Source organism: Pinus tabuliformis, chromosome 4_2 (genome assembly GCF_031772625.1).
Source record: "Pinus tabuliformis cultivar Carrire ecotype Pingquan chromosome 4_2, CPIR1, whole genome shotgun sequence".
NCBI lineage: Eukaryota > Viridiplantae > Streptophyta > Pinopsida > Pinales > Pinaceae > Pinus > Pinus tabuliformis.
The window spans coordinates 527,526,563-527,543,179 of NC_142304.1; the positions used below are offsets into that span (position 1 = coordinate 527,526,563).

The 16,617-nt window shown below is 37.6% G+C and overlaps 1 protein-coding gene across 1 annotated transcript in view; it reads right to left on the reverse strand.

The window, feature by feature from the left end:
* LOC149170330 (lipid phosphate phosphatase 2-like) overlaps positions 1–16,617 on the reverse strand; it is a 173,151-nt gene that overhangs the window by 77,539 nt on the left and 78,995 nt on the right. The window contains exons 6-7 of the mRNA XM_089428991.1: positions 386–574; positions 195–254 (exon numbers count right to left, since the gene is read on the reverse strand). Of these exons, the coding sequence (XP_089285117.1) occupies positions 195–254; positions 386–574 (249 nt within the window). The remainder of the gene's footprint in view (positions 1–194; positions 255–385; positions 575–16,617) is intronic.

Consider the following 16,617-nt stretch of genomic DNA (forward strand, 5'->3'; position numbering starts at 1 on the left):
TTTCGTAGTTAATGAAATAAAGCTGAAACAGCCATATTGTCCATTCATGTTTTTCTGATTTTTACAATATTTGAGAAATCCGTGGATAACTGATGGTAAAACTTAATGACAGAAACCCTGCAGGTAAAGAAAACCAACTAGAATATACGTCGATCACGATTGTAAAATAACAATTTCAGAAAAAATAGCCTTACCATCTAAATCATATGGGGCTGGAAAGAATTGCCGATAACACAGGGTTGCCACCGTCAAACCTGTTAAACAAGTTACCGTATTCAATATTAAATTTGCAATGAAAGACACTCTTGATGTTGAACAAACCAAAAAAAGGTCTCCTACTACATGATCATTAGATTACACTAAGAGTGAAGCAATTGATGCAGACCTAAAAGACCTCCTGCAAAGACATCCTGCCAGTGGTGCCAGTAATCATCAACTCGTGAGACACCAATCAGGGCAGCTGCCAAGAGTGGAAAGAAAACAATGCAGAGTTTTGCAGCATGGCCCTTACGGTCAAAAATATTAATCTTTGCAGCAAGATATAGTGAGAGATATCCTAAGCCTGCAAATGCCGCTGCAAAAGAAAAAAGATTAAATGGATATTTAGTGTATAGTCAGAGTAAAATTGGCATAAGGATCTGTCTATAGAAATTGAATTCTTGCCTATTTAACACTAGAAAAGTAGAATTATGTATGTTCACGCAGTTGACTGTGGAAACAGACCAGCAGCACAAGTAAGAAAGTAGTAAATTATGTATGTCCATGCAGTTGACTGTGGAAACAGACCAGCAGCACAAGTAAGAATATCACTATCACACTAAGTACAACGAGCACAGACACAGACCCATCTAAAAGGTCTAATATGCACCTCAATGTTACATATCTTGAATTTGAATAATTAATACACTGGCATTTGGATTAATTTGGATATGTTCCTCAAAAATCAAAACCTGGAGGTGCATATCAAACCATTAAAACGTTTGACAACCTCTATTATAAACCATGTCAGCAATCCTGAAGTTACGACCCTCTCTACTAGCGCAGGTTGCTTCTGCTACAAAGATCTGGGCCCCCACCTTAATTGCCTGCAAAAATCAGCCCAGCAGAAGAACAAGAATCTTCGTAAAACACATCCCCCGTCCACAAAATGAAAACCCAAGACAAACTGGATGCCATGGAAGATCACTTGAAGGCCATCAAACTAAAATTTGTTGAGTTAATGGGAACTGTGAATCAAAAGTACTGACTAGTCAATGAACAGCTAACAAAAATCTCTAACCAATCGACGCCAATCTCCAAATTAGAATCTATGTTTTTTGAACTCAAAGGCTTTTTTGATCTTGACACATAAAACAACAAAGAGGGCATAGCTTCCCTTTGTGCTGAATTGGTAGCTAACAAGAAGAAATTGGACCTGACTGCTAAAATGGTATCTCTAAGCACAGCATTTTCAAACCAAGAAGTTAAAGGTTCTAAAAGTTCCAAACCAAGCCCCTTCTACCAGGCAAGGTGCATGTCTAAGTTACCAGTAACCTAACATTGACGCACCATATTTGTGAGAAACCAGTTATTCATAAGAAACCCCATTTCTAGTACGTGTTTCCTATTTCTTGACGAATAACCCATTTCTTGAGAAAACCACCCTCTTACTCGCAAAACCTGCCCAGATATTTATAGAACCATTGGCGTTTATTGAGAAAAATAGGTCATGTAAGGTAAATAACATCAATTAAAAAAGAAAAAGTGAAAAAAATATTTGAAAATATAAGAACTTCCTGTAAGTTTGTAACTTTAAACCTAAAATTCTAAAATAGCTTTAGATAGCCATGAAGATATCATTGTTATCATAGATTTTGTGAAAGAGTACACGAGACTATCGGATCCTTGAGGAGATCTGGCACATGTCCAGGTCTGTGCCACATAGTACAGTTGCACAAGGTTGGGATCCATTTAGTTTCAATTATTCTTTTTCTATTTCAGATTTCAGTTTTCTCTTGTGCTCTGTGGTGATTGTTATTTATTTATATTCTTCGGCTTTCATGCCTTGGTCTTCTGTATTACTTCTCAAGAACTTAGATGCACCCTGTGCAAACCTATATTACATGCTAAAAGGAACAATGGTATCTTTTATTACTTCCCAAGAAATCAATTGTTCACACTGATCTCTTTGAAGCTTGTGGGCACTCTTCTTTCCATTGCAGGGGGGAACTAATAAAGGTACCATGTGAACCAGCTAAGATAATGAAAAATGAAAACTTTCTAAATTTATTATTTTCACATATATACTAAAATATTCTAATATACCCCAAAAACGTTACTAATCTGAAACTCGACCATCATGTAATCATCTATGAGAGTAGATACAGACTTGGTTTTCCTTCTAAATTGTCATCTATGGGTTTTATTCCCTTTTTTCTTGCAAGATAATGTGTTATTCATTTATTTATAAATTTCATTATATATATATATATATATATATATATATATATATATAAACGGGTACGTTTAGAAACGTTACCTCCCAAAAATGATATATATATATATATATATATATATATATATATATATGATGTTTTGGCAACGTTTACATTTTTGGGAGGTAATGTTTCTAAAAGTACCCATTTCGGAAACTCCGAAACATTTTGGCGCTTTGTGCAACTTACATTGAAATTGTCACTAGGGTCGGTCTTCATAATTGGCATTGTACTTATATCAATATGTAATTTATGTAAAAACAAAAGAAGAAAAAAGTTATTATTATTTTCTAGCATGTTCTTCATGCTCTGTTTTGGTCAAAAGTGTTGAGAAATCTAGGGGCAAACACAGAAGATGATTTCTCTTGCTTTGATAATTGTTTGTGGCATATTTTTACTTTACTTAATTAGCTTCTTCCTTCACTTGTTTATTATTAGTGTTTTCTTCATCAAACAACTACCAAACCATAAAGAACAATAAGAGAAAGGACACAAGATGTAGGCAATCATCCAGGGCCAAAACCTCTCCAACTGAGGAAAACCCACAAGAACTCTTCTTTTCTTATAGACCTTCAATTGACAAATTCCAAGACCTATGACCATTGACCAAGATCCCTCCAAGACCAAGTCAAAGACTCTCCTTGATGAGCATCTCTTCCCTCAAGTCAACGCTGGTCAAACTTGTTCCACAACTTCAGATTTTGACCCTAGCTCAAAATTTCGGCTTGTTGTTGTAGACCTACAATTTCAGCTTCTTCTCCAGAAACCCTAGGTCACATGTGTGGCTTGAAAATGGACAAACTTGCCTCCTTTCTTCATCGCTTGATGTGACTTCCCTTCCATGACAATTCGTCTTGCTAGAGAGACATTCTTGACCCAGAACTCGGCCCTTGATGATGACTACAATTTTGGTACTTGCTACTACAGAAGGATGCCCTAATCCACTTCACACATGTCAGAAAAATACTCAAAAATGGTCCTAGAAACTCGATTTTTCTTCTCTTCCTTCCGTCCTCCTTTTTCTCACACTTCTCCTCTTCCTTGATCGAACTTGTGTGAGTTGTAAGTGTATCCTTGAATGACGCCAAGCGTCCTATATATAGGCTTCCAATCACTTCAAATTAGGTTGACTTGTCACTGTCTCTAGGCCGACTTTTTGCTTGTGAAGGCTGACTTGCTCATTGCATCATGACACGGTCTTGGAGGGTCTTTTGACTCAAATAATTTTCTTTACAATATGTAACATGCCCAAGAAGGGTCTTTCATACATGACAATGACTCTTTTGACTTGTAGACTCAATGACAAGCCCTAGAAGTGTTGAAGAAAGTGTAACTAGGTTCGGTCTTCACAAATGTAATTTTGATCTTTGTACTTGTAAAAGAAAAAGAAATATTATTTTTGTAAACTGTAAAAATGAGTTTCTTGCTCATTTGGTAGGTCAAGCACATATTTGAGTGCTTCTAGCAAAGTCAAAGAGTCAATGTAATTGTTGAAGACCCATGCAAACATGTTACACTATGTAACCTATGTAATTATGTCAAAGATATGTGTCAAAAGTAATCCTCCAAGGCACAAGGACAAGTCTCCTCTTCAAGTCAGCTCAAGAAATGAATTTTCATGCACAAATGTCAAGTCATCCTCACCTGTCGATCAAGTCGGCCTAAAAGGAGGGACAGACTCCTATATATAGGGCAGTTCGACCTCACAAAAGGATCACTACTCATCTCTGAAATCAGCGAAGAAGAGAGGACAAAAAAGAGGTGTGAAAAAGGGGCATAAAGGTGATTCTAGGGCAGCGAAGAAGAAGCAAGAGAAACCGAGTTTGGGAGGGTTGTTTTAGGGCCTAATTTTGTCACACGTGCGAAGAAAGGAGGGCAGTTCTGCAGTCACATCAGATCCACAAGTGCAGCAACATAATCAAGTTTGATTGGGCTAAGAAAAGACATCTAATAAAGCCTCCATCTCTAGCGAAGAAGAGGACACCTAAAGTGAAGGAAGGAAGCAAGTAAAAGGGCTCATTTCAAGCCCTAGACCAGCCACATATGCGAAGAGTTCAGATCTACAGTAAGGTAAGAGGATCAACCTCTCAACTTGGAATTATCTCTCAAGGAAGGTCTCATTCTCTAGCTTAAGTGTCAAGGAAAAGGAAGATTGCCAAGTGAAGTAGAGAAGGAAAGGAAGACTCCAAAGAAGAGGTCTGTAAGAAGACCTAGGGTTTTTGTAGTTGCCGGAAAAAGAGCCCTCAGTTGCCTGAAGAAGTGTGAAGGAAGAGATCAAGGTGCAAAACAGAAGAAGGCAATGATTGAAGGACAAAAAGAAGAGGGACTGTTTCTTGTGCTTGGAGGATCTACTGGTCAAGGGTCTAGGGTTTGGCATTTGTCAATTGAAGCTTCAATAAGAGAAATTTGCAAAAGGGTTTTCCTCGCTAAGAAAGAGAGGTTTTTCCCTAGCAGAGAACCAACATCTTATGTTCTTGTCTCTTTTTTTTTGGGAATTGTTTGATGAAGTAAGAAGAACACACACTAATAATAATAAGAGAAGATTGTGCAAATAAGAAAAGTAAAAAGTACTTCACAAATCGTTATCATTGTCAAAAGAATCTCACTATAACCCAATTGCCCTAGATTCTTCAACATGGTTTCAGAGCTAAGGTGACACATCAAGGAAGGGCATCTTAAGAACACATAGAAGATTGAAGCATTAGGATCAAGAAGCAAGGGCACAAAAAGGTTGAAGCATAAGGTCTACAAGAAAGGGTTCCAAATCCATCAAAGACAAGAAGGACAACTCCTCTCCTAGATCCATCAAAAAGGACTACCAACCTGGGAAACTACCAACCTGGGAACAAAGAAGGAAGAAAAGCCTTCCATCTAAAGGCTTCTACAAGAAGGTTCATCCAAGAAGGCTATACATCAAAGACTCATCATCTTCAAAGGAAGGTACTCAGATCCAGACTAATATTTGAAGATCTCCATATCTACACAATGAGAAGTTTTCATCACCAAGCAAATCTCTCATAAGGCATCTTGAAGAACTCCACAATCTAAGAAGTCAAATCATCAAATCTTCAAGGAAGCAGCAAGATCTCTTCACAACAACTCTCTCAAGTAAGTATTTTTATGTCCTCTTCTGAAAATATAAAAATGTCTTTTTGCAAGGAAAGCAACAAATTGGTTGGGACTGCAAATTTCCTTACATGGAAAAAGATGATTGGTCTACTTCTCAAAGAAAATGAATTTCTGGACTACATCAAAGGGAGTGTCATTGTTCTTGCTAAGGAACAAACTCAAGCCCTAGCAAAATATAATAAGGATGACACAAGGGCTCAAAGGATTCTAATAGAATCCATCAAGGATCCACTCATTCCTTATGTTTCCAAACTCGAAACATCTAAGGAAATCTCTGACAAGCTGGTGGAGCTATTCTCAGTTAGTACAATTGGAGAAGTGACATCGTTGCGCAATGAATTATATAAAATGAAGATATCCAAGGAAGAAGGAATAGCTCCCTACTTCATGAAGGTCTCTGAGATGAGAGAACAACTGCAAGAACTAGGAGAAGTTATGTCAGACAGAGAGACGACAATTGTGGCGCTCAATGCATTACTTGAGGAATGGGGCAACTTCACATCAAGTATATATGCCAAGAAGGAAGCCACCCCGTTGAATAAACTTTGGTCTCTATGCAAAATTGAGGAGACTAGAGTCAAGGCCAAAGATGATGTGGGATCAAAGGAGCAGACATTTGCTGTTATGGCCAAGAGAAAAGGGAAATTTGGCAAGTTTGGTCCAGAGAGAAAGGGTAAAAGAGATATGTCCAATGTCAAATGCTTTAGCTGCCAAGAGTATGGACACTATAAGGGGGATTGTCCTAAGTTCAAGAAGGACAACAATAAGAGGAAGGCCGACTTGCTCATTGCATCATGACAAGGTCTTGGAGAGTCTTTTGACTCAAATAATTTTCTTTATAATATGTAACATGCCCAATAAGGGTCTTTCATACATGACAATGACTCTTTTGACTTGTAGACTCAATGACAAGCCCTAGAAGTGTTGAAGAAAGTGTAACTAGGTTTGGTCTTCACAAATGTAATTTTGATCTTTGTACTTGTAAAAGAAAAAGAAATATTATTTTTGTAAATTGTAAAAATGAATTTCTTGCTCATTTAGTAGGTCAAGCACATATTTGAGTGCTTCTAGGAAAGTCAAAGAGTCAATGTAATTGTTGAAGACCCATGTGGACATGTTACACTATGTAACCTATGTAATTATGTCAAAGGTATGTGTCAAAAATAATCCTCCAAGGCACAAGGCTAAGTCTCCTCTTCAAGTCGGCTCAAGAAATCAATTTTCATGCACAAATGTCAAGTCGGCCTCACCGATTGATCAAGTCGGCCTAAAAGGAGGGACAGAATCCTATATATAGGGCAATTCAACCTCACAAAAGAATCAGTACTCATCGCTGAAATCAGCGAAGAAGAGAGGACGAAAAAGAGGTGTGAAAAAGGAGCATAAAGGTGATTTTAGGGAAGTGAAGAAAAAACAAGAGAAACCGAGTTTGGGAGGGTTTTTTTAGGGCCTAATTTTGTCACACGTGTGAATAAAGGACAGCAGTTTTGCAGTCACATCGGATCAACAAGTGCAGCAACATAATCAAGTTTGATTGGGTTAAGAAAAGGCATCTAATAAAGCCTCCATCTCTAGCGAAGAAGAGGACACCTAAAGCGAAGGAAGGAAGGAAGTAAAAGGGCTCATTTCAAGCCCTAGACCAGCCATACATGCGAAGAATTCAGATCTGCAGTAAGATAAGAGGATCAGCCTCTCAACTTGGAATTATCTCTTAAGGAAGGTCTCATTCTCTAGCCCAAGTGTCAAGAAAAAGGTAGATTGCAAAGCGAAGTAGAGAAGGAAAGGAGGACTCCAAAGAAGAGGTCTCTAAGAAGACCTAGGGTTTTTGTAGTTGCCAGAAAAAGATCACTCAGTTTCCCGAAGAAGTGCAAAGGAAGAGATCAAGGTGCAAAACAAAAGAAGGCAATGATTAAAGGACAAAAAGAAAAGAGGTTGTGTCTTGTGCTTGGAGGATCTATTGGTCAAGGGTCTAGGGTTTGCCATTTGTTAATTGAAGCTTTAATAAGAGAAATTTGCAGAAGCTTTTTTCTCTCTAGGAAAGAGAGGTTTTTCCCTGGCAAAGAACCAACATCTTATGTTCTTGTCTCTTTTTTTGGTAATTGTTTGATGAAGTAAGAAGGACACACACTAATAATAATAAGAGAAGATTGTGCAAATAAGAAAAGTAAAAAGTACTTCACAAATTGTTATCATTGTCAAAAGAATCTCACTAAAACCCAAATGCCTTAGTTTCTTCAACAAGAAGCTCTCAATGGGAGCTTGAATTATAAAATAAATTTCTCTTGAGCATGAAACCCATGTCTCAAGAACAACAATAACAAATTTATTTCTCTTTTCATTAGATACATAAAATCATGATTACATATGTCATTATGAAGACCGAACCTAGTTACATATTTCAACACTCCCTCTTAACTAGAGAGGTATTCATAATCCATACAAGGTACTTGGACATTCTCAATCTGAAGAATTCTCATAAGAAGAGTCGGATTGGTAACCAATCTGTTTAGCATCATATCAACCAAAATTGTCACATAGCAAGGCTTTGACTAACAACTCTATCTCTCCACAAGCTCAGAGCACAATGTTTGGCGAGACAAATGACTTATAGACACCATCATCATTGTCTCTCAAGTCACATACCCCACTTGGGTGTCCACAGGGTATGTCCTTCCAAGACTATTCTTATCTTGGATTCTCGGTCCTCAAAGAATATCGGTCCTCTACAACTACTCTTGTCTTGGATGCCCCACCTCATCCTCAAAGAGTATCGGATTCCATATGCTTACCCAATCCTCTATTCTTTCTTCCAAAGTGAAGACAAGAATGATGTGTCTATCTCTCCCTCTCAACTAGGGAGGATATATCTGTTCCTATGAAGGAATGTACCCATTCCTATAAAAGAAATGTACCCAAGCTTCCTCTTCACTAGGGACTTGTCCAAGCTCCCTCTTAACCAGGGGTTTGTTTTCTAACAGCAGCTCTTTGGTGGAGATCATGTCACTATCAACTGCTAAGAGAGCTCCTCCTTTTGATGTCATGAATTTCATTTTTATCATTATGGAGCCTTCAACTCTTGGACTTCTTCATAGGGCATCGACCATCCATCACTTTCATTCACAAACCATGTCAGTCATGTCATCCTTCCTTTCATCGGAAAGTGATCTACTAGTCCATATCTGGCTTTTCTTCATACAACTACCTTTTCCACATCATGTTTCCTTCAGGATCTTCCATCCCACCACATGAGTACTAGTTGTAGGTGACATCCACAACTCTCTTTTGGCAGCCGTGTATTATCCCATCTAGATATTGTTCAAAGATCAAAAATGAACATCAAATCAAAATTACCTTTTGTGATGGCCCTTCATCATGACATCCGCTTGTTGTAACATTAACATCCTGCATACATATTGACACATTTCCAAGGTATTCAATGCCAATGGTCTCCTTCCTTCCTAGACTTCATCAGAGTCTTCATACCTTTTTCATTGAGATGTCATGGTCAATTCTTCTAGTCATCGGATGTTGATTTCATTTTTCTACGTGATCATAGTTGCATCTTTCACAATCTCTTCTTTCTTTCTTCACATATTGCTCCCCAGGAACTTCTATCCATAGTCCCTTTATCTTTGTCAACCACCTCATATTCCATATGAGGACATATTATGTTGATTTCATCTAGTCAACATGTGAGCCATGCCTTCATGCATATTTTCAACGAAAGAGATCCCTTTCCTTTGATCATACTCATGAGGTAGAGTATTCACCTATGCTATCTGCAACTATATGATAACATGACTTAATTTATTAAACATATGCATACATACCTATTTTCTTCTTTTGGTCATCTAGGCTTCCTTCAGTGGCTTCCTTTCCTTGATTGAGAGTACTTCAACTATCTTGACATGCTACATTCCTTTGTCATCATACCATCATTCTTCCAAACAATGAATCCCATACAAAGTGGAATTCTCAACGAGACATTTGCTTCTTCCAAGAGATGAACCTTCTAATGAAGATTCCAGTGGAGGATCTTGATTATCCTTATCCTGCAAATGCTCATTCCTAATGATGTATGATGAGCTCAATACAAGATGACTTTCTTCTACCCATAAGTTCTACCCATGCCTTCAATGAGGTTACCAAGAGCTACTTCCTTCTAATGATGACTGCTATAGACTTCTCCTTTAGCTATCTTTCACGCTTCTCATGATGATGTCATGAGCTCTTGCTTCAACCATATGTTACCAAAGGCTACTTCCTTCTAATGATGACTACTATAAACTTCTACTTTAGCTATCTTTCAAGCTTCTTATGATGATGTCATGACCTCTTGCTTCAATCATATGTTATTATAATGTCATCTCCTAAAATTATGCATTCTATCATGCTTCTAATGTTTCCTACCATGATAGCTCTATTATACAAAAACTTAAAAGAACTTGGTGGAGAAGATTATCTCAATCATAGTAGAGATCTTTTACTTCCTCCTTTGATTTCTTCTTTTGAGCTTCTTCCACTTCTTCAGTGATATGGGCTTCTTCCCTTCCTCTTTTATTGTTGTCCTTCTTGAGTTTAGGACAATTTCTCTTGTAGTGTCCATATTCATGACAGCCATAGCATTGGATTTTTGATATATCCTTCTTGTTCTTTTTCTTAGGACCAAACCTTCCAAATTTTCCTTTCTTCTTAGCCATGGCAGCAAATGCTTATGCTTGTTCATTTGATCCTCCATCACTTTTTGTCTTCAACCTGGGTTCTTCAATTTTACACAACAACCAAAATTCATTGAATCGGGTCGCTTCCTTTTTTCCATAGATGCTTGATGTAAAGTTGACCCATTCCTCAGGTAGTGCATTGAGCACTATGGTGGTCATTTCTTTATGAAACATTATTTATCCCAATAATTGTAGTTGGTCTCTTATTTCTAATACCCTCATAAATTATGAGGCTATTCCATCTTCTTTTGATATCTTCAGCTTGTAGAGTTCTTGTCTTAATGATATCACCTCTCCATCAGTACTTATGGGGAATAATTCTACTGGCTTCTCGTATATTTCTTTTGATGTCTCCAACTTTGATACATAGGGTATGAAGGGATCTTTGATGGATTCTACATTCCTTTGAGCCCTTACTTCCCCTTTCATGTGTTTTGCAAGAGCTTGATCTTCTTCCTTTGGAGATTTAGTGATGGAACCCTTAACATGATCAATGACTTCATTTTCTATGAGGATCAAACCTGTCCTCTTCTTTCATGCAAGAAAGTTTGATGACCCAACCAATTTGTTTCTTTCCTTGCAAAATGAAGTCATTTTGATAGATTCAGATGTGGACATGAAGATACTTACTCGTGATGACAATATCTTCAACGAGATGCCTTCTTGATTTTGATGATGATGTTGATAATAGGAGATGTCTTCCTTCAAAAGTGATCCTTCAAGGAGAGAGAGATTGCCTTGGTTCCTTGATAATGATGACAATGCCTTTCTCTGAGCCTTTCTTTGATGTAGAGGCTTTGTAGTCCTTCTTTCCTTTGACTAAAGATAAGGTCTTTGAGGTCTCCTTCTTCTCGAGGTGATGATTGAGCGAGGTTCCCAAGAATGTCTTCAAGTGTAGAATCCTTTTTTGAACGAACAAGGATTTTGAGGTCTTCTTTAGTAAGTTCCTTCACGATAATCTTTGTCCTTGTGGTGCCTTTGAGATGAGTGGTCCTTCTTGATGATTGATGCTCTTGATGATCTTCTAGTGCTTCGACCATTGAGTGTCCTTCTTTAAGTTGCCCTTCCTTGACTTGTCACCTTAGCTCTAATACAATGTTGAGAAATCAAGGGGACACATTATAAGATGATTTCTCTTGCTTTGATAATTGTTTGTGGTATATATTTTTACTTCACTTAATTAGCTTCTTTCACTTGTTTATTATTAGTGTTTTCTTCATCAAGAAACTACCAAACCATAACGAACAATAAGACAAAGCACACAATATGTAGGCGATCAGCCAGGGCCAAAACCTCTCCAACTGAGAGTTAAATCCATAAGAATTCTTGTTTTCTTATAGACCTTCAATTGACGAATTTCAAGACCTATGACCCTTGACCAAGACCCCTCCAAGACCAAGTCAAAGCTTCTCCTTGATGAACTTCCCTTCCCTCAAGTCAACGCTTGTCAAACTTGTTCCATAACTTCAAATTTCAGCCCTAGCTTAGAATTTCAACTCTTGTTGCAGACCTGTAATTTCGACTTCTTCTCCAAAAACCCTAGGTCACACGTGTGGTTTGAAAATGGACAAATTAGCCTCCTTTCTTCATCGCTTGATGTGACTTCCCTTCCATGACAATTCAACTTGCCAGAGAGACCTTTCTTAACCTAGAACTCATCCCTTGATGATGATTACAATTTTGGTACTTCTTGTTGCAAAAGGATGCCCTAATATAGTTAGCACGTGTGAGAAGAATACTCAAAAACAGTCCTAGAAACTCAAATTTTCTTCTCTTCCTTTCATCCTCCTTTTCCTCACACTTCTCCTCTTCCTTGATCGAACTTGTGTGAGTTGTGAGTGTATATCCTTGAATAAGGTCGTGTGCCCGATATATAGGCTTCCAGTCACTTCAACTTAGGTCAACTTGTCACTGTCTCTAGGTCGACTTGATGCTTGTGAAGGTCGACTTGTTCTTGCATCATGGCAAGGTCTTGGAGGGTCTGTTGACTCTAATTTTGGCTCAAATAATTTTATTTACAATATGTAGCATGCCCAAGAAGGGTCTTTCATACATGACAATGACTCTTTTGACTTGTAGACTCAATGACAAGCCCTAGAAGCTCTCAATGGGAGCTTGACTTATAAAATAAATTTCTCTTGAGCATGAAACCCATGTCTCAAGAACAACAATAACAAATTTATTTTTCTCTTTTCATTAAATACATAAAATCATGATTACATATGTCATTATGAAGACCACACCTAGTTACATATTTCAACAAAAAGAAAATGTAAAAGGGCATTTTCTTTGTGACCCTTGTAAAAGAAGAAAATTTGAGTTTTTGACAGTGTCATTTGTCCCTCCAATTTGCCAAGTCGGCCCCCCAAAGGATCAAGTCAGCTTGCCCAAGAGGCGTGCCTCTTTGAATAACGAAAATCTATAAATAGAGCTAATTCATCTCCACCAAAGATAGATTTTGTAGCATCTTTTCTGAGGTATGAAAGCAACCTTTCTAAGGCACAAGATCAATACTCCTGAAGCACATATATCCAAACTTTATGAGGCATATATATCCGAGACTTTCTGAAGCATATATCTGAGATTCCTAAGGCATTATACAAGACTTTCTCAGGCATATATCTAAGCTTTCTAAGGAAATATTCGTCTATGATTATACAAGCTTCCTAAGGCACAATTTTTTGTGGTGTATAGGTTATTTTTGGACAGAATCTAGCAAGTAACTTCATGTGGACATTTGTTTGGACGGTTGAAATGGCATTTGAGGGATTAGTTGTCATGCTTCTACTAGTCAGTGTGTTTATGACTTGGATATCTTTCATTTTGATCTGATTCTATAAGCAAAGTATTGATGAGTTTTCCCCTTGTGGTTTTTGAGCTAGCCTCTGGCCTAATCTTTGGTGTCTCTTGTCTTTTTTGCACTGTGATCTCTACTTATTTTTTGAATGTATAGTTGTTTGATGACACAGTTGAATAAATTAAATGCTAAAAGGAAACAAATATATCAATCACAAGCAATTGTCATGATTAGAAATTCTACTTGTATTCAAATTTCAACATGGTATCAGAGCTAGCTGCAGTATAAGAGAAGCCTAGTTCAAGTCAAAGATAGCTTTGTATCTTTCTTAAAGATCTAATCTAGAGCAAGTTGGAGTTCTTGATCAAGTTTACAAGAAGTGTTCTGGGCATACAAGTATGAGTCTCTTGTTGAAGTATTGGATGTAGGGTTTAGCATTTTGATGGAACTGTCTTAAGGGCTTATATGGAAGGTATGCGAAGGAATCAAAAGAGTATTATGACAGTCCTATAGCTGTTGAAGACCTGTAGAAGCCTGTATTGACTTGACAAGCCTATAACATCAAATACATCTTTGTGGTATTGCTCAAGCTCCTTGATGATGAGTTCAATATGGTTCGAGCCTCCTCTTTCCTATGTATATTCTAGTGATAAGTCCAGGAAATTACGATGAGATCGAGCTTCTGTGAAGAAATCAGTGTTCTGAATTCCAAGCTTTTGTGGACATTGGTGTTTAAAATCCGAACTATGATGAATTTGAATCTCAATGGAGCAATGAAATGACCATGCCTCAAAGTTCAAGTTTATTAAATATTATAGAACATGATCAAGTCATTTGCCTCTAATTAAAGCCTAGTTGATGAGGATCCATGTACTTGTTTATGATAATGATCCATATTTGTGGAAGAAAACAAGGCCAATTGAGGATCGAGTCTCCTCGAGGAACAACACAAGTGTTTCTAAGTCTGTAAGGAAGGTGAACGCATTGTTTATGTGACTGTGTGGCCGTAGGTTTTAAGGTGGCTGTAAGACTGAGGTAACCCTAGCCACAGAGGACTATGAAATAGACCAAAAAACTTCAGTCAATTTGTGACCAGAATCGTGGTTCCTTTGGAAGATGTGCTTAAGTCTTCAAGAAGTAGTATTGTTGCATTCTTGTGGAGAAAAATCCAAATTTATAAGCATGACCTGAATTATGCAAGAAGTAATCCGAGCATATCCAAGGTCTACACTAGGATTGAGGGTGATCTAAGTCTTTTCTCTGAGCAAGGACCAAGAATTATCAAACCTCAAGCCTATAATGTTACGAGCTTGTTGTAAACAAAATCTGAAGACAAGGTTCATTTCTGAAGGAGGACAGGTAAGGATTCTCATGAGGTATGTATAATCTTTTGTTATCATATTTCAAAAGATAGGCATAGATTTATGTCCATTTCAAAGTTCTCTTGCATCAAGTGTCTCTTAAGGTCATCAAAACCAAGATGTATGCTCTTAGAAGACCTCATCATTCACATTGCTAGATCTACTATGAAGGAATACATTTAGATATTGTTGATATATAATGCAATATGAGGGTCTGTATTCTCTCTCTTGAGGACAAAGACAATCAAAATTAATAGGCGTTGCCATCATAAATATTTAGTTGCATATGAAAATTAAAATTTTGTGATCATAATTAGAACAAAGCTTCAAGGTTTGCCAATGGAATTTCTAGGGTTTATAGCTAGCATATTAGCATAAGTATAGAACTTGCAATCTGGAAGATTGCAGGTCTTGAGGATTTTAGCATTTAGGGTTTGTAAACCCTAGAAAAAGTATGAACTAAGAAAACTCTAGGGACAAACCCTGGGACTAATTGTTTATGTAGAAAGAAGAAGCCCTAATGACAAAAATGACAGCATACTAGCGTGAGGACAAAGATGGTGATAGATACAAGAAGTACAAGTTTAAGAGGAAGTTGATTCTTTTCTTAAAAGATAAGTACTCTGCATCCCCTTTCTCGATTACTATTGTTGCTATTGTCTTTAACTTTTGATAGTTTTTTCTCTATACACTTTGCTTAATTATATTTGTTCTTCCATAGACTTTCCTAATAAAGTTTGCAGGTCGGTGATAAGAGCTACCCAAGCCTTAACAGCAGATGAAAGAATGGGAGGAACATAGAAAAGCACGAGGACTTTCCTGAATTATGGAAGAACGTGAATGCAGAAAGAGATAGTAGTTTGAAGTATGCATTAGAGAAGTCAAAAATCTAGCATGCACATAATAGCAACATGGAAGCAAGAAGGTTAACCCGGTAAGAGGGAGAGGATCATGTTAAGACAATTGCCTCGGTTAGAAATGTTATCCTAGGATTTTGAAAAGGAGCCTCATGATTAAAGAAGACCTCGTACTTTGGGAAAGGACTCCTTGAACGAAATATCGACTTCAGAAGGAGCCGGAAGCAAAATTTGACATGAAGGATCTTGGATTGATACACTACAAGTTGGGACTTGAGGTTTGGCAGAAAAATTGGATATATTGATTGGATTGGTAGTTTTGATGATAGAGATACTATTGTTGCTTGAGATCTGGTATGGTTTCTTGGAAGAGCATGAAGCAGGATTTTGTTGCACTGTGAAGGCAGAAGATATGGCAATTTGCACAATTAGTTGTGAAGTCATTTGGCTCCATAAAATGTTTGATGGACTATTTGACTTGTTTGATTCGATTGTGATACTCTATAAATATTGTCAGAGAACTTGGTTTTCCATGGAAATTCAAAACTCTTTATGATTCGAGAGTATGGTGCAAATAGGAGTCGAGAAGCTACAACGAATCTCCACAGTTGAACAAGTAGTTGATGTAAGGGAAGTATGAGTACTTCCGAGACAAGCGTGGGCTTATGCATATCTCCTCCTAGAATGAGAGGGAGTGAGGATGGGCACCTTGTTCTCCATGTGTCTTGTATTGTGGCCAGGACTAGCAGCCGTAAGTCAAATACATGAACACGGATAGGGAGAATGGTAGATTGGATAAGCATCATGGACCGACATTCTTGAGTCGTGTACTTTGACTAGGACTAACAGTCGTAAGTCAAGTACATTGACCTGGTATAAGAAAGGTCCGAAGGACTAACATTTCCTTGTGTCAAGTATTGTGACAACAGATTAGGAAATGGTCCTGTGGAGGACATACTTTGGTGAACCTAGGTGGAGTGTGTGCCTCAAAGAGACGGCTCTATGGTGTTCTATTGAATGCCTCCCATCATTGTGCTCTGATCTAGTGAAGAAATAGAGCTTACTTGTCAAGGCCTTGGTAATTTGAAAATGTTGGTCATGATGATGTTTATAGCAATACTTATCAATCTAGACCCTTTCTTATATGAATATTTCAACTTGAGATTATCCCATTGAGTAATTATGAATACCTCCCTAGTTAAGAGGGAGTGTTGAAATTGTAACTAGGGTCGGTCTTCCTAATTTTCATTGTACTTATATCAATATGTATTTTATGTA